The 27,142-nt window shown below is 37.4% G+C and overlaps 1 protein-coding gene across 1 annotated transcript; it reads left to right on the plus strand.

Annotated features, from left to right (window-relative positions):
• The first annotated feature begins 159 nt into the window (after positions 1-159).
• On the plus strand, positions 160-27,142 carry ints11 (integrator complex subunit 11). Its single transcript, XM_038309392.1, has 17 exons — positions 160-187; positions 406-503; positions 1,603-1,676; positions 1,775-2,003; positions 2,136-2,234; positions 2,310-2,344; positions 13,401-13,539; positions 13,627-13,691; positions 15,630-15,819; positions 15,904-15,987; positions 18,411-18,500; positions 18,915-19,077; positions 19,190-19,300; positions 20,956-21,017; positions 22,559-22,701; positions 22,827-22,956; positions 26,584-27,142. Exons 1-17 carry the CDS (start codon positions 160-162, stop codon positions 26,638-26,640), a joined length of 1,797 nt encoding a protein of 598 aa, XP_038165320.1. The 3' UTR covers positions 26,641-27,142.

The following is a 27,142-nucleotide window of genomic DNA, read 5'->3' on the forward strand; positions in this document are numbered from 1 at the left end:
GTTAGCCGCCTAGCTTAATGCTTCTGAATGTCTGAAACAATACCATGCAGCGGTTTCATTCCGATTTTATAGAGTATTGTTTGCCGTAAATAAATTCTTATAAGATATTATTTGAATTATCCTTCCTACTGAGTCCAGCAGCGGGCAGGTGACAAAAGAATGCCTGAAATAAAAGTAACTCCCTTAGGTGAGTACTGCAGCCTGTTAGCCCGAAGCTAAGCTAGTTCTGTCAACATTACATGTTGACAGATTTGGATCAGGGGCGTGTGTCTCACCCTCTCCCAGCACCAAAGGTTCAGTATTTTATAAGGGAAAAAATGTTTTGAAGCTTTGTCACCTATTTGGTGACTGAAGTGGCTCAGATTTGTGTTTGCAGCTCCTCAGTTGTTGTGTTTTCTATCAAAGGTGCTGGACAGGATGTCGGTCGCAGCTGCATCCTCGTCTCCATTGGAGGCAAAAACATCATGCTGGACTGTGGGATGCACATGGGATACAACGACGATGTAAGTGAACCAAAACATTCAATAGAGGACTTAAAGGAAATAAAAATCCTTTAAGTCAGACATATTATTGTCTCATCTTTATGATGCACAACTTAGATTCCAGACTGCAGATTTATGGAGGGAGGCAGATCTTTTTGTTGCCACTCTCCTCTGTGAAATGTGCTTATTTGCAGTTTTAGTCCCCAAGGCAGACACCCTTTCTAATATGAAGACTAAGCAGCTAGCAAGATTAGTTATTCCTTTTTATCTAAACTTTCTTCATGACTGATTTAACAAGGGATACTGATGAAGATTCTCAGTTATCCAGGTCATAGTATTCCGTAAAAGTTTCAAAACAGTCCACTGGACTTGGTTTCCAATGTTTGAAGATGTTTCACTTCCCCTCCAGGAAGCTTTCTCAAATCAAATGTCTGAATTTGAATTGAGAAAGCTTCCTTGAGGGGAAGCGAAACGTCTTCAATCCTTGGAAACCAAGTCCAGTGGACTGTTTTGAAACTTTTACGGAGCTAACAAGGGATGGCTGCAAAAACTAATGACTTAGAGCAACCACCAAGGCTTCAAGCTGCTTCCAAAGCCAAATTATAGAAATTTATTGTACTGCTTTTTACCGTGACTGAATAATTGTTCAGCTGATCAGTCAGCCTTGATTTCATTAAATTTGAACAGAATTGAGTAGAAAATCCCTTTATTGTCCCACAATAGGGAAATGCCTGTGTTTACAGCAGCAATAAGATTATAGAAAAAATGGTCACAGCATTTGGAAAATCAGCCGATACTTGGATATAAACCCGGTCTTTTCCACAGATCTTATTTGGCTCCAAAAAGGTCTGAAAAGCACCCACTATCAAGGCTGTAGAAACTGCTTTTATATTTTAGGACAATTATTTGAAATGTTTTTGTTATCTCATGAGTGCTCAATATTTTGCGGTAAGATAAGGTTTAAATATTGAAGATGTCTTGTCAGTAAATTATTAAAACAAATTGGTATTACTCAAAATTCATCATTGTTCTCTTATCTGTAAAATATATATTTTTTAATGTTTGCACATACACAAAGTAAAACTGTTATATTGACAATAAGTCCGTTTTCTCATTGCAGAGGCGTTTCCCAGACTTTTCCTATATAACGCAGAACGGACGTCTGACGGACTTCTTGGACTGCGTGATCATCAGGTTTGTCAAGTTCTCCAATAGTTCTTCATTCTTCAAACCCTCGTTGCACTAATCTTTTTTTCAACCTTTTCTTTATCTCCTCCTGTTCCGACGTTAAGTCACTTCCACCTGGACCACTGCGGCGCCCTACCTTACATGAGCGAGATGGTGGGCTACGACGGACCCATCTACATGACCCATCCCACCAAGGCCATTTGTCCCATTTTACTGGAAGATTTCCGGAAAATCACTGTGGACAAGAAAGGAGAAACCAACTTCTTTACTTCACAAATGATCAAGGACTGCATGAAGAAAGTGATTCCTTTGAACCTCCATCAAACTGTCCAGGTCCTGTGCTAAAAGTCTGTTTATTTTCGGATGTATTCTGCCACACAACTTTATCTAATCCCGCCTTTTTCTGCGCCAGCTGCTCGGCCTTTTTGATGGCAAACCAAGCTGTTTCTGTTGTGCTCCCGGCAGGTGGACGATGAGCTGGAGATCAAGGCTTACTATGCAGGCCACGTCCTGGGAGCTGCTATGGTGCACATCAAAGTGGGATCAGAGTCTGTTGTCTACACGGTGAGTGGAAACAAGTTGGGACTGTGTCACAGTGGGTGTGTGCAATGACTTCATAATTTCTCTCCCCTATTTTAGGGAGACTACAACATGACGCCAGACAGACATTTAGGGTGAGTTTTCTTAGCCTTTTTTTTTTATAAATAGTTGCAAAGTTTCCTCTACGTGTAATCGATCGGGGCACAAAATAAAAACAGCCACGCCTTCAGAAAGAATAAAGCAATATGTTAAAACAATATTCCTGCTAAAATTCAATCGGGTTGAATTGTAAAGTGCCTTGAGATGACATGTGTTGTGAATTGGCGCTATATAAATAAACTGAATTGAATGCAAAGCATATGATGAAACATGCTTTACATTTTTAAATTTATTTATATGCATTTAAAACAAACTCATATAACATGAAATGTTAAAAACACACTTTATTTAGAAAAAAAAAGAATACTGCTAGCTTCTGTCTGTTTTGCTGCTAAGCTAACTGGCGGCTTTAGAGCCTCTATTACTGCTCTCAGTAATAGAGACATCTGGAGGTGATAGTCTCACTCTAAAAGTTAGATTAAATGTGTAATTTAGTCTGGCCCCGATCAATGACACATCAGAAGCTTGTTGATGAGAACAACACGTTTTTTTTTTAAACTGCTCTCTGTGCCTTTTTGCCAACGCTCTGACCAATCAGCGCAACTGACTGTGACGTAGTGAGCGCGACAGGAAGGTGGGGGAGTGGAAAAAAACAGCCTGTCGGTAAAAATGAATGAGCGTAGAGCCTTTTACTGCTAAGATTTAAACAAAACCCCAAGTCTAATCCTTCCAAAGCTGAGTCAAAGGAGAACTGTTCAGCAGTTGTTGCCATCTTCCTTGTTGCGCTTTCTCCAGCGTGGCACAGCTTTTTCGTTAATATCATACTCAGACCATATTCAACATTTCTTTTTAGGCATCACATAATTCAATTATGTATTTAAGTAAGATTTATCATCCACCTGATAAAACCGGCAACCCGAACTGTTCAAAGAACCATATTGTACCAAACAAATCTGTCTGGAGCCGAAAAAATGTAAAAGTCTAATATAAGCCTCGAAAGACAACACGGTCTCTGAGTTTATTAGCCCTCTATAAAAAAGTACTACATGTGCTTAAATATATAATAAGCATTCATGTATTATTTTATGTATTATATATATATATTTAAATGTTGATCCTGGAGCAAATGTCACATCATGTGGCTACTCTGATGAACGATATTTGGTGCTTTGAGTTTAAATTCCATTGCAGTATTAATGTATCAGGTTTTGTTGCATTATTTAAATGGAGGGGGAATGGAAGAAAGTTCACATACCTGCATCAGAGCGCTACCTGTTGGACCTGTTTTTCATTTTTACTCTCTTCTAAATTATCCAGAAGTCCTGCAATTACACTTGTCCTCTCACTCCCAGCTTGGTGGTCAGCTGTATATTTAGCTTGCCTTTCCAGGAAATGCCAGCAGCCACCTGCCTGGCACCGCACCATGCTAAAACGTGTGCTGCAGGCATGACGCAAATCTTGTTTGACAGAACTTTTTGCATTTGTTGTTTGAATTAATTTATTATACACATTTTTACAGCATTTGAAAACATAAAGAATTTTTGTTTGAACTCCTGCACATCATATATATATAAAAAAAAAAAAAATCCCATCTTTTTCCTTTTTCATGGGGCATTAAAGAGCCGCCATAGTGGAAAGGGGGCATCTCGAAGCCTCGGCTCACGACTCCAGCAAATTGGATGGAAATCTTCAGGGCTTTAAGAGGCTTCATCTGCCTTTATTATCAGATGGAGCTTTGAAAACATTTCAAATCCTCTTCTGTTTTTATTTTCAATCTAACTCTTTTATATGTTTAACAGATACTTGAAAATTCTACACAATAGCAATAAATCTTGTCCTGGCTCCTATTAGGAAACTTAAAGTAGATTTAAAGGAACTGTTCTAGGAAACAGCAGAATGGATCAATCGTTAATATGACCCAGCTGGGATGTGATGAAAGCGTTCGTCTCCCTCTATAACCCATCAACAACAACCAATATTTAAAGGGCATGATCTTTTATTTCTTCCAAGAATTTAGCCTGATTCTTTAGCTTAATTCATTGTCTAATACCCCTTCAGGTCATTTTTTAACCCAGTAGCACCAGAGGCCTGACATTTAATCCAAGCTTATTTAAGCTTTTATTTCCCAGAAGCACGACATGAAAGTGTGTCTCGAAGCAGCGATGGATCCATTAATCTGCCAGAAATCCAAACCACATTAGTTTTAAAACAACTTTTATTAAAAAAAAAACTCCTTTAATGAATCACAGCTACTATTTTTGCCTTTTTTTGTGTTTAAAAAAATCAACCAACATGATGCGCTTTGATGCTCAGGTTTGATTTTGGTAAAAAAAAAATCATTAAAATGTTAAAGAAATGTTCGTTGTTGCTTAAATAGCTATAATCTTAAATCTGTTGCATTAAAAACTCCAATTTCAATCAAAGAGCTGCTGTAAATACGCTCTCTTCTATGTCTTGTAGTGTTGAGAAAAATATCTGCTATTATCGTTTATAGTGTCGGGTTGCTTTCACCTTTCAACCGATATGGTACCGATATCAGGGAGTCAGTACCTGTACTCGATGATAACTGTTTTATATTCAATTACCGCAATATTATGTATTAAAAGGTTTTCCATAGCAGTAATTTAATGACATTTAATTTGGCTTTAAATATAAATGTTGTTCAGTCATTTCCTCTGTGGTTTTTCATTAAGTTTCATGTTTAGATAGTGCAGGGTTCCTGCGGATCCTGAAAAAGTCTTAAAAGGCATTGAATTCTTCAAAATAAAACTAAGGCCTTAATTGGTATTAAAATGTCTTAAATCAGTCTTTCGTAGGTCTTAATTTTTAAAACATCATAAATAGGATTATTTTTTTACGATTTATTTTTGTAATCTAAATAAAATGTTAAAATTGACAAAAAAAAATTTTATACAAAAAAAATAACGGCTCGCCATTATTGGTTCCGTCCCGATAGCGGAACCAATAAAAGCGTTGTTGCAGTCGGGACATTTGGGAGATGCGCCATTTACTTTTTGTGGTGACATTTCAGGAGTACACGAGAACGCACAAGTACACAGATTGAGAAGCGGCAACGGTTAGCTTGATTAGCTTTTGTGTCTGAATGAATTCAATAATTAGTTAAAAACATGCTTTTTGTTTGGTATTAAACATTTTTTTTATATTAAAATATATCAATGGGACTTGGAGGAGTTTGATTAGGTAGAGTCCAACCAGCTAGCCAAAGAGTTAAATATGAGCAAGTGTAAATGTAAAGAAAATTGTCTATCCAGCCAAGAGTTTTCTCCATGGCTAAAACCAGGGAACATACATGAGGCTCAGTGTATTTTGTGCAAGAAGTCATTCAAGCTCGAACGATGGGAATTAAGGCAGTGGAGTCGCACATGTGAGATATAAAGCGTTAAAATCGAGTTACGGAGTAGAGACTGACATTTTTTCGGGAATCCCATGGGTCACGGGATTCCCATGGGATGGGAGTCAGTATTAGTAACGATCGCGGGATTGGGATGGTACAGGATTAAACATTAACGGGAGCAGACGGGAGCGGGAGCAAACCAATAGTAACTTCCGCTCTGAGTTTTTCACCTGCGCTCAAAAACAACAAGAATGGGAGTGGTGCAGGAGCAGGAGTCATTCTGAATGGGAGCGGGATGGGAGTGGGAGTAATTTCACCAGGAGTGGGACGGGACAGGATTTAGATTTCTTCTCTGGCCTGGGATCGGGATGGGACACAATTTTTTTCTGTGGGAGTGGGACGGGACAGGAGTGAAAATCCACTCCCGTGTCAGTCTCTATTACAGAGAAACAGCCGGTATTTCTCAGTTTAGTTCCACCCTTGTCTCTGCAACGCCTCCACTTATCACCAAATCAAACATACTAAGAAAACGATATAAAGAAAAATAGATGCAAAAAAAGACTTAGCACTGGTTATATTGTGGCTTTAAAACTGATTTGTTTTGTTCCCATCTAAAACAAAGTTTGTAAATTTAGTTAAATAATTGTTAAAATATATCTGTCATTTGTGTGCTTTTAGCTTTCTTCCTGTATGGGAAGGTTTTCAAAATTTGAAACTAGGGATGCACGATATAATCGTCCCCCTATCGGTATCGGCCTGTATCGGCCTTAAAACTGAATATCGGACATCGGCCACCCCACCGATATTTAACCCGATATTTGATCAGCTTCTGAGTTTCTAAAGTCTAAAAAAAAAAAAAAAAAAAATAAAAAATTTTACTTCTTCTTCTTCCTCAAAAACTTCTTTTTTACAGACTTAAAAACTTCTAAAGACGAGGGAAAAAATATTGATCCATTAAAATATCCCAATATCTTCATATGCTGATATATTGCCATTTAAAAACACCATATCAATCTCTTTTACTAATGAAATATTGCTATATGTCATCGTTATGCTACGAAATCCCCGAAAATTCACGAAATTTTGCCATATTTTTATATGTTGATATATTGACGCGGTATCGATCTATTTTACTAACAAAATCTCACAAGAATTTGCTAAATATCACGAGAGTTTGTAACAGAACGATGAAATTTCACGAGATTTTGAAAGTAAAATAGATCGATACAGCGTTAAAAAATCAATTTGATATCAGCATATGAAAATACAGGTGCTGGTCATAAAATTAGAATATCATGAAAAAGTAGATTGATTTCAGTAATTCCATTTAAAAAGTGAAACTTGTATATTATATTCATACATTACATACAAACTCATATATTTCAGATGTTTATTTTGTTTAATTTTGATGATTACAAATGACAACAAATGAAAATCTCAAATTCATCATATCAGAAAATTAGAATATTACTGAAGACCAATAAAAACAAAGGATTTATAGAAATGTTGGCCAACTGAAAAGTATGAACATGAAAAGTATGAGCATGTACAGCACTCAGTATTTAGTTGGGCCTCCTTTGGCCTGTATTACTGCAGCAATGCGGCGTGGCATGGAGTCGATCAGTCTGTGGCACTGCTCAGGTGTTATGATAGCCCAGGTTGCTCTAATAGTGGCTTTTAGCTCTTCTGAATTGTTGGGTCTGGTGTATTGCATCTTCTTCTTCACAATACCCCATAGATTTTCTATGGGGTTAAGGTCAGGAGAGTTTGCTGGCCAATTAAGAACAGGGATACCATGGTCCTTCAACCAGGTACTGGTAGCTTTGGCACTGTGTGCAGGTGCCAAGTCCTGTTGGAAAATGAAATCTGCATCTCCAAAAAGTTGGTCAGCTGCAGGAAGCATGAAGTGCTCTAAAACTTCCTGGTATGTGGCTGCGTTGACCCTGGACCTCAGAAAACACAATGGACCAACACCAGCAGATGACATGGCACCCCAAACCATCACTGACTGTGGAAACTTTACACTGGACTTCAAGCAACGTGGATGAAGTGCCTCTCTTCTTTTCCTCCAGACTCTGGGACCTTGATTTCCAAAGGAAATGCTAAATTTACTTTCATCAGAGAACATGACTTTGGACCACTCACCAGCAGTCCAGTCCTGTTTCTCTTTAGCCCAGGCAAGACGCTTCTGACGCTGTCTGTGGTTCAAGAGTGGCTTGACACAAGGAATGCGACAGCAGAAACCCATGTCTTTCATACGTCTGTGTGTGGTGGTTCTTGAAGCACTCACTCCAGCTGCAGTCCACTCTTTGTGAATCTCCCCCACATTTTTGAATGGGTTTTGTTTCACAATCCTCTCCAGGGTGCGGTTATCTCTCTTGCTTGTACACTTTTTTCGACCACATCTTTTCCTTCCCTTCGCCTCTCTATTAATGTGCTTGGACACTGAGCTCTGTGAACAGCCAGCCTCTTTAGCGATGACCTTTTGTGTCTTGCCCTCCTTGTGCAAGGTGTCGATGGTCGTCTTTTGGACAACTGTCAAGTCAGCAGTCTTCCCCATGATTGTGTAGCCTATAGAACTAGACTGAAAGACCATTTAAAGGCTTTTGCAGGTGGTTTGAGTTAATTAGCTGATTAGAGTGTGGCACCAGGGGCCATCAATTTTGAACCTTTTCACAATATTCTAATTTTCTGATATGATGAATTTGAGATTTTCATTTGTTGTCATTTGTAATCATCAAAATTAAACAAAATAAACATCTGAAATATATGAGTTTGTATGTAATGTATGAATATAATATACAAGTTTCACTTTTTAAATGGAATTACTGAAATCAATCTACTTTTTCATGATATTCTAATTTTATGACCAGCACCTGTATATTTGAGTATATTATTTTTCAAAGTGTCAGAAATGGATAACAAAACTGCTATTTTCAATGACTACTTATTTTTGTCCAGCTTTAACATCGGTATTGATATCAGTTATCGGCTACATGAGTTTTAAAATATCGGCATATCGGATATCGGCCAAAATCCCAATATCGTGCATCCCTATTTGAAACATTAGCGCATTGGTTTATGTTAAAATAAACCTTTGGGTAAAGTTGTCGCAAGCAGGTTTTTCTTGTGTTTCTTGTGAATTTGGTCTTAAATTTTTATTTCAAGTGGCATTAAAAAGTCTTATAAAGTCTTGAATATAACTTGCCTCATGCTGTAGGAACCCTGTAGTGTTATATTAACTTATTGGCAATGTTACGCAAGTTATAAGTTAAACATCGTATTTAAACTTAGATTTTATGAAAATTTTGGATCTTAAATATTTAAATCATTAAAAAAACTCTCAACCATTTTGAGCCTAAACCATGAAATAATTGCCAACGAACCTTCTGAGAAATAAAAAAAGAAAAACATAAAATATTTGTAAATAAAATGAATAATAAATGAGTTATTTGTAGGATTTGTGATTCATTAGGCGTTGTTGTACAATAAACAAGAAGAGAAATATTACACTGATGCTGTGGAAACTTCAAAAATTAATTAGTTAAACGGCTAAATGTAACTTAATGAAACATTAAACGGTTTATAGCTCGGCCTTTGAAGAAATCTTTAATCGGCTGCGTTGAAAAAGGGACGTAGTTTGGAATAGCAGTGGGACACAGCTGTCCTGGGCTGATAGAAAACAGCAAAACATGTCAATTCTTCAGTCTCTGGAGGTTTAATGGACTATTTCCTCTTCTTTTTTTCATTATTCAGACTTTTAAATCCAAATTTGAGAAAAAAATCATTCTGCCCCAAAGCCAATAAAATAAATTCAGATGATATTTATTTTCAGTAACAGTTTGTTTTTTTTTTTTTTGGAGGATCACTACTCCTAAGCTTTGTGATCAAGGCTCACTCCTCTGCATGTTTTTGATGTATCCTGCTCCAGCACACCAGATTCAGTGATGACTTTCCCTCTCTATATACAATCTGTTTCTTTGGAAACCTGTTTTTCACCCGTTCCTGTAGATCAGTTGAAGTGAGGCAAACAGGAGTGGTAAATCCTGATAACCAGGGTTGGAACCACTGCTTTACTGGACCACAGTTCTTTGTGAGATCCAGTTATTCCTGTGCTACAGCAGCCTCAGCCTGTCAACGGTTTTTGTTGCATCAGACTAGAAAAACCAGTGGCTGTGTTTTGTTGATCATCATGTGCAGTTAATGGAGAGGAACACTAGAAACGGAAGAGATAAGAGGTGGTAGTGCAAGAATATTAGCAAAGCATTGACAAACATTTCTAAATGGTATTCCAAAAAAAAGTTAAAAAACAATCCACTGGACTTTATTTCTAAGTTTGAAGACGTTTCTCTTCCCATCCAGGAAGCTTTTTCAATTCAAATGTCAGAAATAGCGTTGAGTTGCTTTATACAGCTGCCCAACAAAGCCTTGTTTTTGCTTAGACAACATGCAAATATAAACGGACAAACGGGTCCATCCATTTGGAATGGGGGTCGTCTGGCTGCTTTTGTTAGCCTATAATGCCCCACACCTGTCTATGCTTCTGAAAGGGGGGTCGTTAAAGGGAATTGTTGGCCTGGCTGAACAGGCGGGGTCTTCTGTTCCCCTGTAAAGGGGTTGAGGGTTGCGATGATAGCAGGGATTAACTCAATTGCTGTATTGTAGGTTTTTGAAAGCTAAAATCTAAGTCTACCCCCTCTGTTTAAGGTTGTTTTTTCTTTCTTAACATGGATGGCTTCCTTCCCTCTCAAACCACCTATTTTCTTTGTCCAAAATGTGAACATTGTGGTCCTCAAAAGAATGTTCACATGTTTAAAATGGTATCAACATTGTGATCCATGAAAAAAACATTGTGATCCAAAAAATCTGGTATTTTTGCAGAATGTATTCACTTCAGTTTATGTTGAACTTTGTAAAATGTGACTTAAAATCCAGATGCAAAATGTTTGGATGAGGATGGATTTCTGCTAAATTGACTTTATTCTGTCAAAATATACAATTTGTTTCTGTAGAATAAAACATTTCTACCATTTAAAAGCTCCTTATTTTATGCATTTACTATCTTCCTTCCTGCTTAAGTAGTGTTTCAAATGAAGCATCATAATCAAGTCCTGGAAATAAATAACCATCCTTAACTATTTGAATTAATTTGATTACTTTTTCACAAAATAATTGTGTTTTAAGCATTAGATATAACTTTGGGTACTGTGGTGCATTACTTACTGCTAGATGGCGCCAACGTGTTTTTAATACATTTCTTATGTCTAGAGTCGTCCATAATGATAGAAGAGGAGATAAAGATATGAATTATAACCAATGTATCTGTAAAATAAAATTAAACAAAAAAACTATCCTCAGGAGAATTAAACCAAAACCTCTACAATAAACCCAGATCGATGATAATCTGGCTATGTTTACTTTGTTATCTTTAAACCATGTTTTTGTAATCGTGACAAAAAAATCAGCAGCCGCAGACTCACTGATAATAAGATTAGCGCTGCAACTAAGGATTGTTTTGCAGATTGATTAATCTGTCGATAAGTTTTTCGATTAATCGGTTAATAATCAGATAGCCAATGATTCCTTACAGAAGACTTTATAAAATTAAACCAGGTGAAACTTAAATATTTCCCCTTAAGGAGTTCTGTATAGAGCTTATTGACAGATTAATTTTTTTAAAATCTTAAATCTGAACTGTTTAACTAGAACAGTCGAAGGCTGTTCTAGTTCGACTGTTCTAGTTAAACAGTTCAACTAAAACATATTTTCTTTAGTCCAACTGTTCTTAGGAAAAAATTCTTTTTTGTTTCTGCATTTTTTACTTTATTTTTTTTTTTCCTACTTGCTTTGATTCTGTTTTATCTTCCTGTATTTTAATAATGTAAAGCACTTTGCATTGTCTTTGTACTGAATTGTGCTATACAAATAAATTTGCCTTGCCTTGCCTTAAATGCAAAAGGTTGAGATATATATATATATATATATATGTATATATGTACAATTTTTTTTTTTTTTTTACACTTTTGGTATAATTACTGCTCTAAGTGGGTCGCTCTGCCAGCTAAAGGCATGTTTTAGAGTCTCTATACTCCAGTTAAAAAAAAAACCAATCCACTGGACTTTGTTTCCAAGTTTGAAAACTAGGGATGCACGATATTGGGATTTTGGCCGATATCCGATATGCCGATATTTTAAAACTCCTGTAGCCGATAACCGATATCGATAACGATGTCAAAGCTGGACAAAAATAAGTAGTCATTGAAAATAGCAGTTTTGTTATCCATTTCTGACACTTTGAAAAATAATATACTCAAATATATTTTCATATGCTGATATCAAATTGATTTTTAAAACGCGGTATCGATCTATTTTACTTTCAAAATCTCGTGAAATTTCATCGTTCTGTTACAAACTCTTGTGATATTTTGCAAATTCTTGTGAGATTTTGTTAGTAAAATAGATCGATACCGCGTCAATATATCAACATATAAAACTATGGCAACATTTCGTGAATTTTCGGGGGATTTCGTAGCATAACGATGACATATAGCAATATTTCATTAGTAAAAGAGATTGATATGGTGTTTTTAAATGGCAATATATCAGCATATGAAGATATTGTGATATTTTAATGTATCAATATTTTTCCCCTCTTCTTTAGAAGTTTTTAAGTCTGTAAAAAAGAAGTTTTTGAGGAAGAAGTAGTAGTATTATTATTTTTTTTTTAGACTTTAGAAACTCAGTGGCTGATCAAATATCGGGTTAAATATCGGTGGGGTGGCCGATGTCCGATATTCAGTTTTAAGGCCGATACCGATAGGGGGCCGATTATATCGTGCATCCCTAAAAAAATTGAATGGATTACTAAATTAGTTGACAATTATTTCAATAATCGATTAATCACTATTAATCTGAATAAGTGTTTCAGCCCTAAATAAAACGCCAACAAGCGGAACGTAAACAGGGTCTATGAAGAGAAGAGAAGCTAATCTGGTGGAAACTTCGCAATCTGAATTTCTGAAGCAATTTATTTTGCCATCTGAATTTAAAGCTAAAGTGTGTAATGATTACAGGGCTATACAGTCAGAAATGTAATATATTATACATAACTATGTTATTTATCATCATCTACGAGCTCAGCCTCTTAACCTTAATATTTGCGTTGCCTTAGAATTCGTTATTTATAATTACATAGGAGCGGGTCTCACAGACATGGAGGCAGACATCTTTGCGGTACGGCAGCGCAGAGCCAACAAACTAGCGATTGCGAGATCGCCAAAACGTCACAACGATGTAGAAAAAATAACGGGTATATTTATTATCTTAAGTCTACATGAAATCTATACCCAACACAGATTAATGAAATACTATCTGTAAAATTATCTATGTAAACAAACCTCATCACTTGAGAAGGTAGGTGATGCGGACGTCGTGGAAGACATTTTTTCCCGTAACGCTCGCCGTACTGTTGGGGGGGAGAAGCGGTGGGGGGGAGATGTTCATGTTGCTGCAGTCTGCAGTCTGACCGCTAGATGTCGCTAAAAGTTACACACTGTAGCTTTAAGTACAGGAAAAACTGATGCTCTGAAATGAAAAATAAGCCAGTAAAAAGGAATAAACAGGGGTCATAGCTGTGGGTAAAGTTCCAATAATCAATTAATTTTTGTTTTATATATTGTAGGGGTTGTACATGTACCTTTATTTTTCTATGTGGTTTGATTTTGTTCTTTTTCTAGTGCTGCTTGGATCGATAAATGCCGCCCCGATATCCTAATATCAGAGTCGACATACGCAACAACTATCCGTGACTCAAAACGGTGCAGAGAAAGAGACTTCCTGAAGAAAGTTCATGAGAGCATAGAAAGAGGAGGAAAGGTAAAATTTTATTCAACAGTAAAGCAGCATTCTGGTTTAGTTTTATATGAAGATCCTCCTCTGAAATTCTGCCTTTTAATTTCCCAGGTTCTCATTCCAGTTTTCGCCCTGGGCCGTGCGCAGGAGCTCTGCATCCTGCTGGAAACATTTTGGTAACAGTTTGGCTTCAAAGCATCGTCAGCATCAACACATAGTTTATGTCCGAGCTAATAAAGACACTGATGTGTGGAGATACAGTTGTGTTCGAAATAATAGCAGTGCCTCAACAGCAGCAAGAAAATCACTTGTTTTATTAACATTTCAAACTCTATACCCCAGATAAGTTTCTGGGGGGTAAAATAAAGGTATAGAAAACCAACAAACCCAACAGGACAGCCATGCATACTGTGGATTCTGTGAAATTGAATGATTAACTGAAAAGGGTGTGTTCAAAAAAATAGCAGTGGTGAGTTCAATTAGAGAGGGCATCAATTAGGGAGGGTATTCTGGGAAAAAAGGGTGTTAACAGGTGATCCGTATTTAAGGATCAAGACAACTGGCATGCTGGCTGTGCATTTGTCCTGAAAAAACAAGGAAAATGGGTCGTTCAAGACACTGTTCTGAAGATGAGCGTTTCCTAATAAAAAAATTGATTAAAGAAGGGAAAACATACAAAGAGGTGCAGAAAATCATTGGCTGTTCAGCTAAAATGATCTCAAATGCCCTGAAATGGGAGCAAAAAACTGAAAAACGAGGAAGAAAAAGAAAGACAACCCCTCGAATGGACAGAAGAATAGCCAAACTGGCGAAGACTCAGCCAATGATGGGATCCAAGAGGATCAAGCAAGACCTTCAGTTGACAGTGAGTACTGTGACAATCAGAAGACGTCTTACTGAGGTTAACCTTCCAGCAAGAAGCCCCCGCAAAGTCCCACTGCTGAGAAAAAGACATGTGCAGAAGCGTTTACAATTTGCCAAAGAGCACATTGACTGGCCTGAAAAGAAATGGCATAATATCTTGTGGACAGATGAAAGCAAGATTGTTCTTTTTGGGTCTAAGGGTCACAGGCAGTATGTCAGACGCCCTGCAAACACAGAATTCAAGCCACAGTACTCACTGAAGACCATTAAGCATGGTGGTGCAAGCATCATGATATGGGGATGTTTTTCATACTATGGTGTTGGTCCGATTCACCGCATACAAGGGATCATGGATCAGTTCCAGTACATCAGGATCCTGGAAGAGGTCATGCTGCCATATGCTGAGGAGGAAATGCCTTTGAGGTGGACCTTTCAACAGGATAATGACCCCAAACACACCAGCAAGCGAGCAAAAGCTTGGTTCCAGATGAACAAGATTCAACTGATGGAGTGGCCAGCACAATCCCCGGACCTTAATCCCATTGAAAACTTGTGGGCTGACATAAAAAGTGCAGTGCATGAGGCAAAACCAAGAAACGCTGAGGAATTGTGGAATACAGTGCAATTATCCTGGGCTGCAATACCTGTGGAACGATGCCAGAAGTTGGTTGACTCCATGCACCACAGATGTGAAGCAGTCATCAGAAACCGTGGTTTTGCAACAAAATATTAGTTTAGGATACTCAGCTAGGTTCACTTATCAAGAATTTCTTTGTTTGTACAGTACATTTTTGAGTTTCCAAGGAAAGATGGCAACACTGCTATTCTTTTGAACATGCCATTTCTTACTTTATTTGAAATATTATTATTATTATTTAAGTTTTGATGACTTTGCGCAATTGTTTTGCTTTGGAATAGAATGTACTGTGTCCCCAATGTATCTGTGTTCATTAAAGTACAATTTCTTTGAAGAATTTTGACATTTACTCATTTTTCTAAAGGCACTGCTATTATTTCGAACACAACTGTAATTACAGCTTGTGGATGAAAAGCTGTTAATTTTTCTTTTTATTTCTGTGAACTTTGTTGAAATTCCAGGTAAAATAAATGAAAACCTCTTAGCGTGAAGCATTTGCACATGACTGCAATACAAAGAAGCAAATGCTCGTTATGTGGGAGGCATTTCTTTTATCAGCACTGAAAGAATAAACGTAGTCTTTGACTGATTGGGCTGCCTTTAATTATCTTAGGGAGAGAATGAATCTAAAGGCTCCCATCTACTTCTCCACTGGGCTGACAGAGAAAGCCAACCATTACTACAAGCTTTTCATTACATGGACCAATCAGAAGATCCGGAAAACCTTTGTGCAGAGAAACATGTTTGAATTTAAGCACATCAAGGCCTTCGATCGCTCCTATGCAGATAATCCTGGACCAATGGTGAGCCTGTTCTTCCTCCTAAATGTTTGTGTTTTTGTTTTTAAGTTGAACTGGCTTGCTTTTAAAATCTATTTATTCTCTTAGGTGGTGTTCGCCACACCGGGTATGCTACATGCTGGCCAGTCTTTGCAAATATTCAAGAAATGGGCTGGCAATGAGAAGAACATGGTGAGTCCCTTACGTATTTTTTTTTTTTTTACGTCACTCAACAAAGTAAAACATTGAATAGGATCCATAAAATAAGTGTAAGCATGTCAAACATCGGAAAAGAGCCTACATCCCCAATAAAATCCTGATTTATAAAACCATGAGCACTACCAAAACTAAGCAATATTCCTGTATAGATCCCATACTAAAAGAAATAGGTAAATATTTGTTAGATTATGTATTTACCCATAATTTGGTTTGATACACTGGAAAAAATCTAAATCCAAATAAGTAATTTTTTCTTAAAATAAGTGCATTTGTTCTTGGATTGAGGAGGTAAAAGATGCATTTTGCCAATGGAAAAGAAAATTTACATTTAGGATAAGAAAACACAACTACATTGTTTTAATTCAAGTGCATTTTATCTAATTATCTTATTTTAAGAGTAAAAATACTCATTCCATTGGCAAACTATCTCATTTATCTACTCAAATTAAGGGTAAATACACTTATTTTAAGACATTTTTACTTATTTCTAGATCATTTTTCCAGTGTAAATAAGATGATTTGCCAATGAAATGAAAAGTTTTAGTCTTAAAATAAGACCATATGCACTTGAAATAAAAAAAGGCAATTATTTTAAACAGACTTATTTAGATTTACATTTCTGCAATGTAGCTGCACCTCAAAGTTTGCACCCAAGGCTCCACCTCACATTCAGCCTTCCACACATCTCGGTCAACCATACATGATGCATGCATCGTCATTGGGTATTTAAACGAGCGAGCTGATCACTATAATTTAATGGTTACTGATGTCAACTGCAGGGAAGGGAGCAAAAAAGAGTTTAATCAAGGCAGAAACAGATGTCCTGGTGACTGGTTTGGAGAGTCTGTTTGTTTATTATTTACACCTTCAGAGTCTGATGTTTGGACTGAATATATTAACAAAGACATCCAGGCATCTTTAAGGTTGTAAAATTATTTTGTTTCTTATAGTGTCTTAATGAAGTTAGGTAATTAATTAAGGTTATTGCTGATATTAATATATCAGATTTCTGGCAATACAGCAACATCCATCCATCCCTCCATTATCTGACACACTTGTCCCAATTGGGGTCGCGAGGGGTGCTGTTGCAGCAGTCTCCAGCTGTCTACGGGCGAGAGGCGGGGTACACCCTGGACACCAGTCCATCGCAGGGCAACACAAACAGGGCAAACAACAATTCACACACACACTTACACCTAAGGAGGATTTAGAGAAGCCAATTAACCTAACAGTCATGTTTTTGGACTGGGTGAGGAAGCCGGAGTACCCAGAGAGAACCCATGCATGCTCGGGGAGAACATGCAAACTCCATGCAGAAAGACCCGGGGCCGGGAATCGAACCCAGAACCCTCTTGCTGCAAGGCAGCAGTGCTAACCACTGCGCAATACAGTAAAATTTTAATTTAAAAGGCTGCAAATCTAGGAAAGTAAAATACCTATCTATATATTTTTATATATTGCCTTCAAGATGGGATTCTGCCAGTGATTTCTCGTTTTTAAACAAGTGGAGAAAACAAGCGCCTCAGAAAGCTCTCTCATATTTCCTCCTTCACTGGATCTTGGTGGCAAATGATAAATACCTTTTAGTGCAGTTTATCAATAAGCAGCTAAACTAGCATTCAGCATATTCCCAAAAAAACTAGCCTCGTGAGACCATCCTGATCTCGCGAGTTTTCAAGGTTTCACTCGCTAATCAGTCTGGAGACTCTCCGTTAAAGACAATTTGGAGCCGTTCACCAAACGAACGTCCAATCAGCGTTGGCTTTGAGGCGGGTTGAGGTGTGACGCAACGAGAAGCGCGACAGTTCAGTCTAAAGAACATGGCGGCTTCAGCCGATGAAACTAGCGTTAGCGTGGCTATCGAGCAAGTTTTATCAGAATTACAGAGTATTTCTTCACTGAAAGAAGAGCAAAACACTGCTCTGGAGGCTTTTCTCAGAGGAAAAGATGTTTTTGCTCTTCTCCCGACTGGTTTTGGCAAGAGTAGCCTGGCTTGTGGTTGTGTTTTCCTCGTCGCTCTGTTAGTATGTCATATGCTTCATTGATCTGATTGGTTTATTTGGCCCGTCTATCACCAACATAGGCCAATCAGCTAACCAGTATTTTCGCCCCTTCCCAAAATTACTTCAACGGAAGGTTTCCAGATGGATATGCGGAGCAAATCCATCTGGTGGAGTCAGGTTACAAAAAAACTGGATTTTATAAAAAAAAAATTACAACAGATTTTTGGCATCGTTTGGGGGCGACAGATTCTCCATCCATTAAAAAACACGATCTCTTTTTGGGAAACATGAAAACGTCTAATTTATTTGTTAAATGTATGGCTATGAATGTACATATCCTCTTTAGCTAACGCTGCATAATAATAATTAAAGAAAAAAACACTCTGCTTACAGGTAATCATGCCTGGGTATTGTGTGCAAGGAACTATTGGTCATAAGATCCTAAATGGGCAAAGAAAACTGGAGATGGAAGGAAGAGCGACGGTAAGATTTTCCTTTTTTTCTTCCAACCAGCTTTACACGTTGGACAAACGTCATTAGATCCCTCATTCCTCTAATGACTCTTATGCAAATTTAAAGACGGAGGCAGAAATATTTAAAACTGCTTTTAGAAGGATGAAGCTGAAATATTTGATCAGGTTTGTAATGTCTGTTAGTAAATCATCAGGAAATACTTCTTATGCTTAAGTGGAACATTAGATCATTTTCCTGAGCAGAAAAGTCATAAAAACATGTTGCTTTTAAGAAGCAGGAGTTTTTTTTAATCATAATACTGAAAACATTTGTCTTATTATTATTAACCAGTGTTTGGAACTGTGTTTTCAAACTGTTTTCTTGTGCATTTCTCGTTTATAAGTCACTTAAAAATTGAACTGATTGTTTTTTTTTTCATTGCAGTTGGACGTGAAGATGCAGGTGGAGTACATGTCCTTCAGTGCACACGCTGACGCAAAGGGCATCATGCAGCTCATCCGTATGGCGGAGCCTCGAAACATGCTGCTCGTGCACGGCGAGGCTGCTAAAATGGAGTTTCTAAAGGGCAAGATCGAACAGGAGTTCAGTAAGTGCCGCTGAAGGGATTTATTTTGTCCTAAGATATGCATTTCTCCGCCGCCGTTTGGAGGCAGAGGTGATTTCCAGTCTGGTTAATGTTACCATCTTTTAAACGGCAGGTATAGACTGTTACATGCCAGCCAACGGGGAGACGACGTCTGTGATAACTAACCCCAGCGTTCCTGTGGATATGTCACTCAACCTACTCAAGAGGGAGATGGCTCTCGGAGGTGAGGTTTATCTGGTGGTTTTGGTTCAGCCTGTGTTTCACCCAGTTTCACTTTGATTGATAACGGGCTTTTGGCTCACGCTACTCTTCTTCCTGCCCTCATACAGTAAATCGACCCAGATCCGCTGGCATGATAACATCGACTAAGAAAATCCTAGACAGCTCATTTCACGAATGGAATAGATTATTATGATTAAGGTCATTTGGATTTACTGATATTGTAAACATGATGCAAATGTAAAAATGCAAAAGTATATGAGATTTAGTTTTAGATCTACTGATTTTTGCTCGTAATGAAAGAAGGCCTTTGATGCAGAATTGGATAACCCAGGTTCAGAAAGTAAAAAAAGCTGCAGAGAGATCACTTCCAACCATCTGCATTTCCAGCTCCACACACTGACTGATCACCAGAGGAGCTAATCACCTGGTTAAATGAGAAGGATGAAGGAAAACATGGCAGGGTTTTTACTTTCTGGACCTGGATTATCCACCTCTGCTGTTTTGTCTTGGATAATATCTCTGCTGAAATAATTACAGCCTGTTTTCTGAAACAGCCCACCAGATTTAGATTAGAAATGTAGTGTTTCAAAACATGAAAGCAACATGCTTTACAAGTTTCTCCAGAGCCCTTGGACGGGAAATGTCCCTCAGCATCATAAATCCCTCACTTTGCAACACATTTCATCTCAAGGCAAAAAAACAACAACCAGATCATCCAGTCAGATCTGTTAAAAGTTTTCTATCTAAGGAAAACCAGCTGATTGCATCCAGTCATTAAATTGCAGGACACGCTACCCCTAGTATTCACTTGCATAACATAAAACTCTGCAGTTTTGGTACAGTTATTTTTTTTTTCTGAGTATTTTTTCTTTTTTTCTTACCTCCTTGGCAATTTTTACTCATTTAAGTTTTTTTTATGCTTGGTTTCTATATTTGTAGTTCCAGTGTTTAGCTACTATTAAAATGTATGTCATTTAAGATTTTTCAGTTTTTATCACCGTCTCATCCGTATTTAAAGTAATTAGAAGCCATTCCTTTTATGTAAATGATTAGTTCATATGTAATGAAAGCCATTGACTGCCTCCTGAAGGTAGCTGCGCCTTAGAGTCCTTTTTATCATGGAAGCAATTGCTAAGTTTAACTACTATTAAAACCTGCTACTTATAAAGAGAAAGAAAACCAGGCTCAAAGTCTAACTGGACTTATTCCAAGTCAGATCAGAGAAATTGCAACAGATCGCTCAGCTGTGAGTTCTGGTGAGCCCAGCGTCCTCCTGATACCTCATGATTCTCTGTTGCATCAGGCGGATGCTTCATTATTCTACGCCTCAGGGTTAGAGACCCGTGTTCTCTTCATCAGCCTTAAGATGCTCCCATTTTATTCCCAAACCTTTGCTGCTTATGTAATGAAGAGGATCACATTCTACCCTGAAAGAAGAGCAAGAGAGAGAAAAGATTAGCCTCTATATTTCGTAATGTTCCACCATGGGGGGGAAACATCTAACATACTTAAGAATATTAGAGTTCAGCAAGTGTCTACATGTTTGACAAAGCATACTCCTAATAGATGAATAAAAGAAAGAAAAAAGGGACATCTAATATATATTTTTTTAACGAGTTTGTAAAAATGTTTTTTTTTTATTTCTGTTTGTTAAAGGTCCTCTGCCTGATCCCAAAAAACCCCGCGCCATGCATGGAACGCTGATCATGAAAGAAAATGTAAGTTTTCAAAGTTTAGAAACAAACAGTTTTATCAGGAATGCCTTAATAAGAATACAAATAAAAGGATTTAAAAAAGGGATAAAAATAAAACAAGTTTATAAATAAAAAGTAAATAAACCCTGTGCCCGTTACAAATAGAAATTTCTTTTGCTCCTAGGTGTTTGTTTCCTAGGTGTCTACTATCCTTTTTATTTGTCCACCACACCAGTGACAGTGATGAATTACGGAAGAGGATTAGGGCCACTGGAAAAAAAAAATTTCACTGACTTTTAAATTTTATTTCAGTTTAGTATGGGAAAAAAAGTCAGAATTCTGACTTTAATCTCAGAATTCAGACTTTTTTTCTCAGAATTCTGAATTTTTTCTCAGAATTCTGACAGATAACAAACATGTTAGCATCAAGCGATAGCCATGTCTGTTTTAGAGACTAGCTCTTATTTTAATGACCTTCTGCTCCTCCATTAATGAGGGGACCCCTCGGACACGTAAAAAGTTGCCTAATTCCGTCATTTTCCACCAATGTGTCACTGGTCCTCCCAAACAACTCACATCTTTGTCAGTGAAGCTGAGTGCTCCCACATCTCTTCCTTCATGGTGCCCATCTACATTAAAATCCAAAATTCTGAGATTAAAGTCAGAATTATGACTTTTTCCCCAAACTAAACTGAAATAAAATGAAAAAATCAGTTAACTTTTAAATTTTTTTTTTTTCAGTGGCCCTAATCCTCTTCCGTAGATGGATGCTTAAATAGCAAATGAAGCCTCTAGTTCTGAGTGACAAAGAAAAGAGAATAAAGATAAGATCCTGGTTTATCATTTTAAGACAGAGAAAATGTAATCTGGCATTGAATTTGTTAAATTAATTTATAGGAGCTTTTTTTGTATAAAATATATTGCATTTGTAAAATTAAAACTCGTGTTTGAAGATTGATGTTAATCCATCCATCCATCTTCTTCCGCTTATTCGGGGTCGGGTCGCGGAGGTAGCAGCTTCAGTAGATTTATTTTAATGTGTAGGTAAAAGAAGAAAAACATTTTTTTTATATATATATATATATATATATATATATATATATATATATATATATATATATATATTAAAAAAAATGTTTTTCTTCTTTTAAATTAAGTGTATTAGCAGTAAACCTCATAATGAGAATTTTGTTTTAACCCTGTTTCCGTTTACAAAGTAGTGTAGCTCTAAGATTTTCAGTTTAGCTTTGATAATTTTTATTTATCTATTTTATTGTTTTTAGAACATGTTAATTCACAACCAGTCCTCTAGAGGTTTCATAATTATAGAAATCTGGAACCCTATGTCTTTGCAATTTCAGCTGAGTTTACATTTAAAAAGCTGCAGCCTTCAGTGTGCAGCTGCTTTACATCTGTGGAAAAATATGGAAAACGATAGCAAATGGCATTCACCTTGATTAAATGGCTGTTAGCTTGCCGTACCTATTAAACCTCTGATGCCATCTGTGGTTAGTTTGCTTTTTTTGTTTGTTTAATTTTTGGTCTTTTGTTTTTTTATACTGCAGAGCTTGAAGCTGGTGTCGTCAGAGCAGGCCCTGAAGGAGCTGGGTCTAAACGAGCATCAGTTACGCTTCACCTGCCGCGTGCAGCTCCAAGACCCCCACAGCGACTCCGACACGCTGCACAGAATCTACACACACCTCAAGAGGTAAGAGGTCTCCTCACCGGGCCTCCTTCTACTTCATTTGCATTTCAATCTCATCCTGAATGCTTGTCCTGCTTTCTGCCTTTCTTCTGACCTGTCCATTTCCTTTGTTTCTTTTTGGGTTGCAGTTTGCTAAAAGATTACACCATCCAGCACCTGCCTGATGGCACAGTGATGGTGGAATCCATCGTCATCAAAGTCTCCTCCTCAGCCGAAGACGCAAACTCCAAGGTCCTGCTGCTTTCCTGGAGTTATCAGGTACAACAGCATCATTCAGTGTTCATGTCTGCTGCTCAACAGGTGGTACTTTAATACAGGCGAGAAAGAATACAGAACAGATTTAGGTAGAGAAAACAGCGCAGTGGAGACGGATCCAAACGGGGTTCTTTAAAAGGAAGTTTGAGTTATTTTTGTTTTATCGAAATAAAAGAAAAGCCAATGTCCATATAGCTATAAAAGGATTAAATCTCATAAACCCTTTTCCTTTGTTAGATTTCTTTCTTTTTCCAAGAGATAATTCATTGTTATTTCAAAAAACAATAAAGTGAAATGTACTGTTTCACTATTAAGGACGGTGTTTAGAAATGTCAGTGCCCTCCTTGAAAGAAAAATTCTTCTGATGCTTTTATAAAACATTAAAATAAAGATATTATATCTCCATAATCCTGATGCATCTGCAAAATTCAGTTTTTTGTTTATCTTTGAGCCTCTACATTCCAGTTAATGATTTATCGATTACTAAATTAGTTGACGATTATTCCAATAATCAATTAATCACGATTAATCCTATTAATTGTTTCAGCCCTATTACTCACTAATCAAAATTAAGAGCCGTGTAGCTCAGGGCAGTAAAAGGTTGTTTTTTTTCTATTAAAATAGTGTTGTTGCTACAAGTGAGGCTGAGATTTTTCCAAAGCTCTGAACGGTTTAATAACGTTAAACAAAAAACATAGTTTCAAATCCATTAATCTCGCTGAATATCAGAAAATTTATAAAGGTACAGAGTTTAATATTTACCATTTGCAGGTTTAGCATGAGAGAGAGCGAGAGAGAGAGACGTGTAATGTGTAAAAGTGGTTCTGGTGTGAGGGGTTTAACTGTGGAAAGCGGTGAAAGTAGTCGAGTGGGTGGACAGAATGAGAGAGGGGGCTGTGAGTGACAAAAAATAAGTAATGAAACCAGAAGGTGGAGTTTCCGTGGTCTCCCGTGTTCCACTCTCAACGCAATGGACAAGTAAAAACAAAAATAGAGCCTGGTGGTTTTTTTCTACCGTACTGTAGGTAGGTGTTCGACCCTGAAAATTATTCCATTAGTTTAAAGATAAAAGTTCTGTTCACATTTGATCTCTTTTTTGCTTTTGAATAAATCTTTTGAATTAAAAATTGTTTTAATTCAGTAATAAGTTCAGTTGTAAGCTGAAGCTCATCATTATGTTGAAAAACAGTATATTTCTATAAACTTAGATAAGTGAGTACAGTGGCCTAGAGGTGAAAATGCAATGTAAATACATCAAAATAGGCTAGCAAACACAAAAGTTAGAAACACATGCAAAGAAAAAACAATGCAATCACAGCATATAGAGAGCAGGAAGTGGAAAACAAACTCAACACCTGCTGAAAAAACAAGAATGCTGCGAACAAACGAAGACACAAAACACATGAAAAAGGAAAAATACTGCAAGCGGTAAAAACAACTTTAAGTTAAAAGAAAGCTGCAAATTAGCATGAAATGGTAGAGGTGCTCCAGATCACTGGGAGCCCATGATTATCAACCGATATGAGATCAGAACATAAACATTACTTTACTCAAGTGGAGGAGTTGAAGTATCTCGGGGTCTTGTTCATGAGTGTGGGAAGGATGGCGCACGAGATTGATATACGGATCGGTGGAGCGTCTGCGGGTATGCGGTCACTGTATAGGACTGTGGTGGTGAAGACGGAGCTGAGTCAGGGGGACAAAGCTCTCGATTCACCGATCTATCTACGTTCCCACTCACCTATGGTATTTAGGTCTGGGTAATGACCTAAAGGACAAAATCACAAACACAAATGAGTTTCCTTCGCAGGGTGGCTGGGCGCACCCTTCGAGATCAGGTCAGGAGCTCAGTTACCCGGGAGGAGCTTGGAGTAGAGTCGTTGCTCCTCCATGTTGAAAGGAGCCAGCTGAGGTGGCCTAGGGCATCTGTTCCGGATGCCTCCTGGTCGCCTCCCTCAGGAAGTGTTCCAGGCATGTCCTATTGGGAGGAGGCCTCGTGGAAGGCACGCTGGAGGGACTATGTCTCTGAGCTGGCCTGGTGTTGCTTTGGGGTCCCCCGAGAGCAGCTGGAGGAGGTGTGCGTGGATCGGAAAGTCTGGCCATCTTTGCTTAGACTGCTGAAGATGGATGGATGGATGGATGGATGGATGGATGGATGGATGGATCGATCAATCGATCGATCGATATCTATACAATATAAATGGGATAAAGCCTAGAGCAGGCATCCCCAAAGTCGGTCCTCAAGGACCACTGTCCTGCAGGTTTTAGAGGTTTCCCTGCTTTATCACAGCTGATTATAATGATTGCAGTAGACCAAAAGCCTGTTAATCAGCTTTCAATTAAAATCAGCTGTGCTGGAGCAAGGAAACCTCTAAAACCTGCAGGACAGGGGGCCTTGAGGACCGAGGTTGGGGATGCCTGGTTTAGAGAACATCTGGAGGGATGAAATTGTGCTTTCTGCTGAGTTATGTAAAAACTTAGCATCCTTACTACCTTCACTAGGGTTCTGGTCTCATGAGTTGAGGATCGGCTCCCCATTGTGGTTTGGAGCACTAAAATTATGCGGAGCTAGTCCTTAATGTGTAGCTGTTGCTACCAGCACTATTTACCTCTGCATGTGTTTTGTATCTTTTTGTTTTAGCATATTTTGTTTGTTTGTTGTTAAGCATTCCCACATAGTCATAGTCATTCCGTAAAAGTTAAAAAATATATAAAAACCAAGTCCAGTGGATATTTTTTTTAACTTTTAAGTAATTCCCACTTTCCTGCTCTCTTCTTGCTGGGATGCATTTTATTCCATTTGCTACACTATTTCTTTTCAGGTGTTTTTGTGTTTGTATGTTAGTCTCATTCGAGTTTGAAAGACCTTTTAATTTGCTGTGGAATAATGTATTTATTCTCCATTTGCAACCCTCAGCCCCATTAATTGAGGCTTATAGCCAATTAGAAACAGATTTTAATTGGTACAGAAACCAAATAACTACTGAACTCTCTTTTTTTTATATATATATATATATATCTTTTTTATTTAGTTATAAACATATGAATTGCACTCTTTACAAATATCAAGTTTTCTAGTCCCCCCTTTTTTTTATTATGTGGAGGGAGGGCAAATTGACATTTTTCTCCCATCTTTTTTTTTTTTCTCCCACTAGTTCTTTTCATTCTTCTGTCACATTTGCAATTTGATAACAGAACTTAACAAACAAGTGCAAACAAAACTATACCAAACAATAAAAAAAATATGTTTACATAGAAGAAATATAAATGAAGAAAAACATGAACAGCAACAAAGCCTGTGGGGGGTAGATTAATAAAAAATATTAAAGAGATCAAAATTAGCAATAAGCTCTTTTTGTTGTATATAATAACCATTTTTCCCAGTCCTTTACAAAAGCCTATTCTTTCATTTTCAATTTATACGTAAATCGTTCCATTGTTTGGATGTCTTCTACAATAACTACTGAACTCTCCTAAATGCATAACCTCCTTGGTGGAGGTAAAAGAAAATTGAGACAAACTTCTGTAATCTTACTTTTAATGGATCATAATGTCTAGAACATTAAAACAACTCTTAAGTTTTTGATTTGATCTTTAACATTGTTGTTTTCTCTCTTTATTTCTAATCAGGATGAAGATCTAGGAAGCTATCTCTCTTCTCTGCTCAAAAAGGGTCTACCAACTTGACTCCACTAGTCTGGATTTTGTAAAGTGCTCTAACCTAAAACGATGGGACTCTTCATCAGGGGTTTCTGTCTCTCGCTCCCCAGCACAAAAAATGTCAGTTGTTTTCCTGCCAACATAAACTTTGAGGCTAGAGCTGCTTCCTTCTCTTAGCAGAGAAACTGCGATAAGAAGGCTGATCAAAGGACTGAAGCTTGCGGTGAAATTCAGATTTTTTTTTTTTTTTCCATTTTCTAAGATACAAACAGTTTTACAGAAAATGCTTCATTTATTAGTATTGTAATATTAAGGTATGTACAGGTTTTATTTACATCTACATTGGATATGAAATATGTAAACAACTTTAAAACCTGTTTTTTTATGTGACAGGAAGAAAAAGTCCTGGTTGATTTATTTCGAAACTTCATCCACCTTCATGGTGATATATTGTATTTCCTGTACAGTAAATCTCAACACAAACCAACTAGTAAAATTAAAAACTTAAAAAGCAGAGGTGCTTTCCATA

Source organism: Cyprinodon tularosa, unplaced genomic scaffold (assembly GCF_016077235.1).
Source record: "Cyprinodon tularosa strain WSP-4 unplaced genomic scaffold, ASM1607723v1 ctg66, whole genome shotgun sequence".
Classification (NCBI taxonomy): Eukaryota; Metazoa; Chordata; class Actinopteri; order Cyprinodontiformes; family Cyprinodontidae; genus Cyprinodon; species Cyprinodon tularosa.

Bases quoted from the DNA above. Each gene is read 5' to 3' on its own strand.
- ints11 (XM_038309392.1), top strand. From the start codon at position 160: ATGCCTGAAATAAAAGTAACTCCCTTAG. The intron at 2,345-13,400 runs GTGAGTTTTCTT...TTCTTTTTCTAG, and splicing joins ACGCCAGACAGACATTTAGG to TGCTGCTTGGATCGATAAAT. The intron at 15,988-18,410 runs GTGAGTCCCTTA...CTCTGCTTACAG, and splicing joins CTGGCAATGAGAAGAACATG to GTAATCATGCCTGGGTATTG.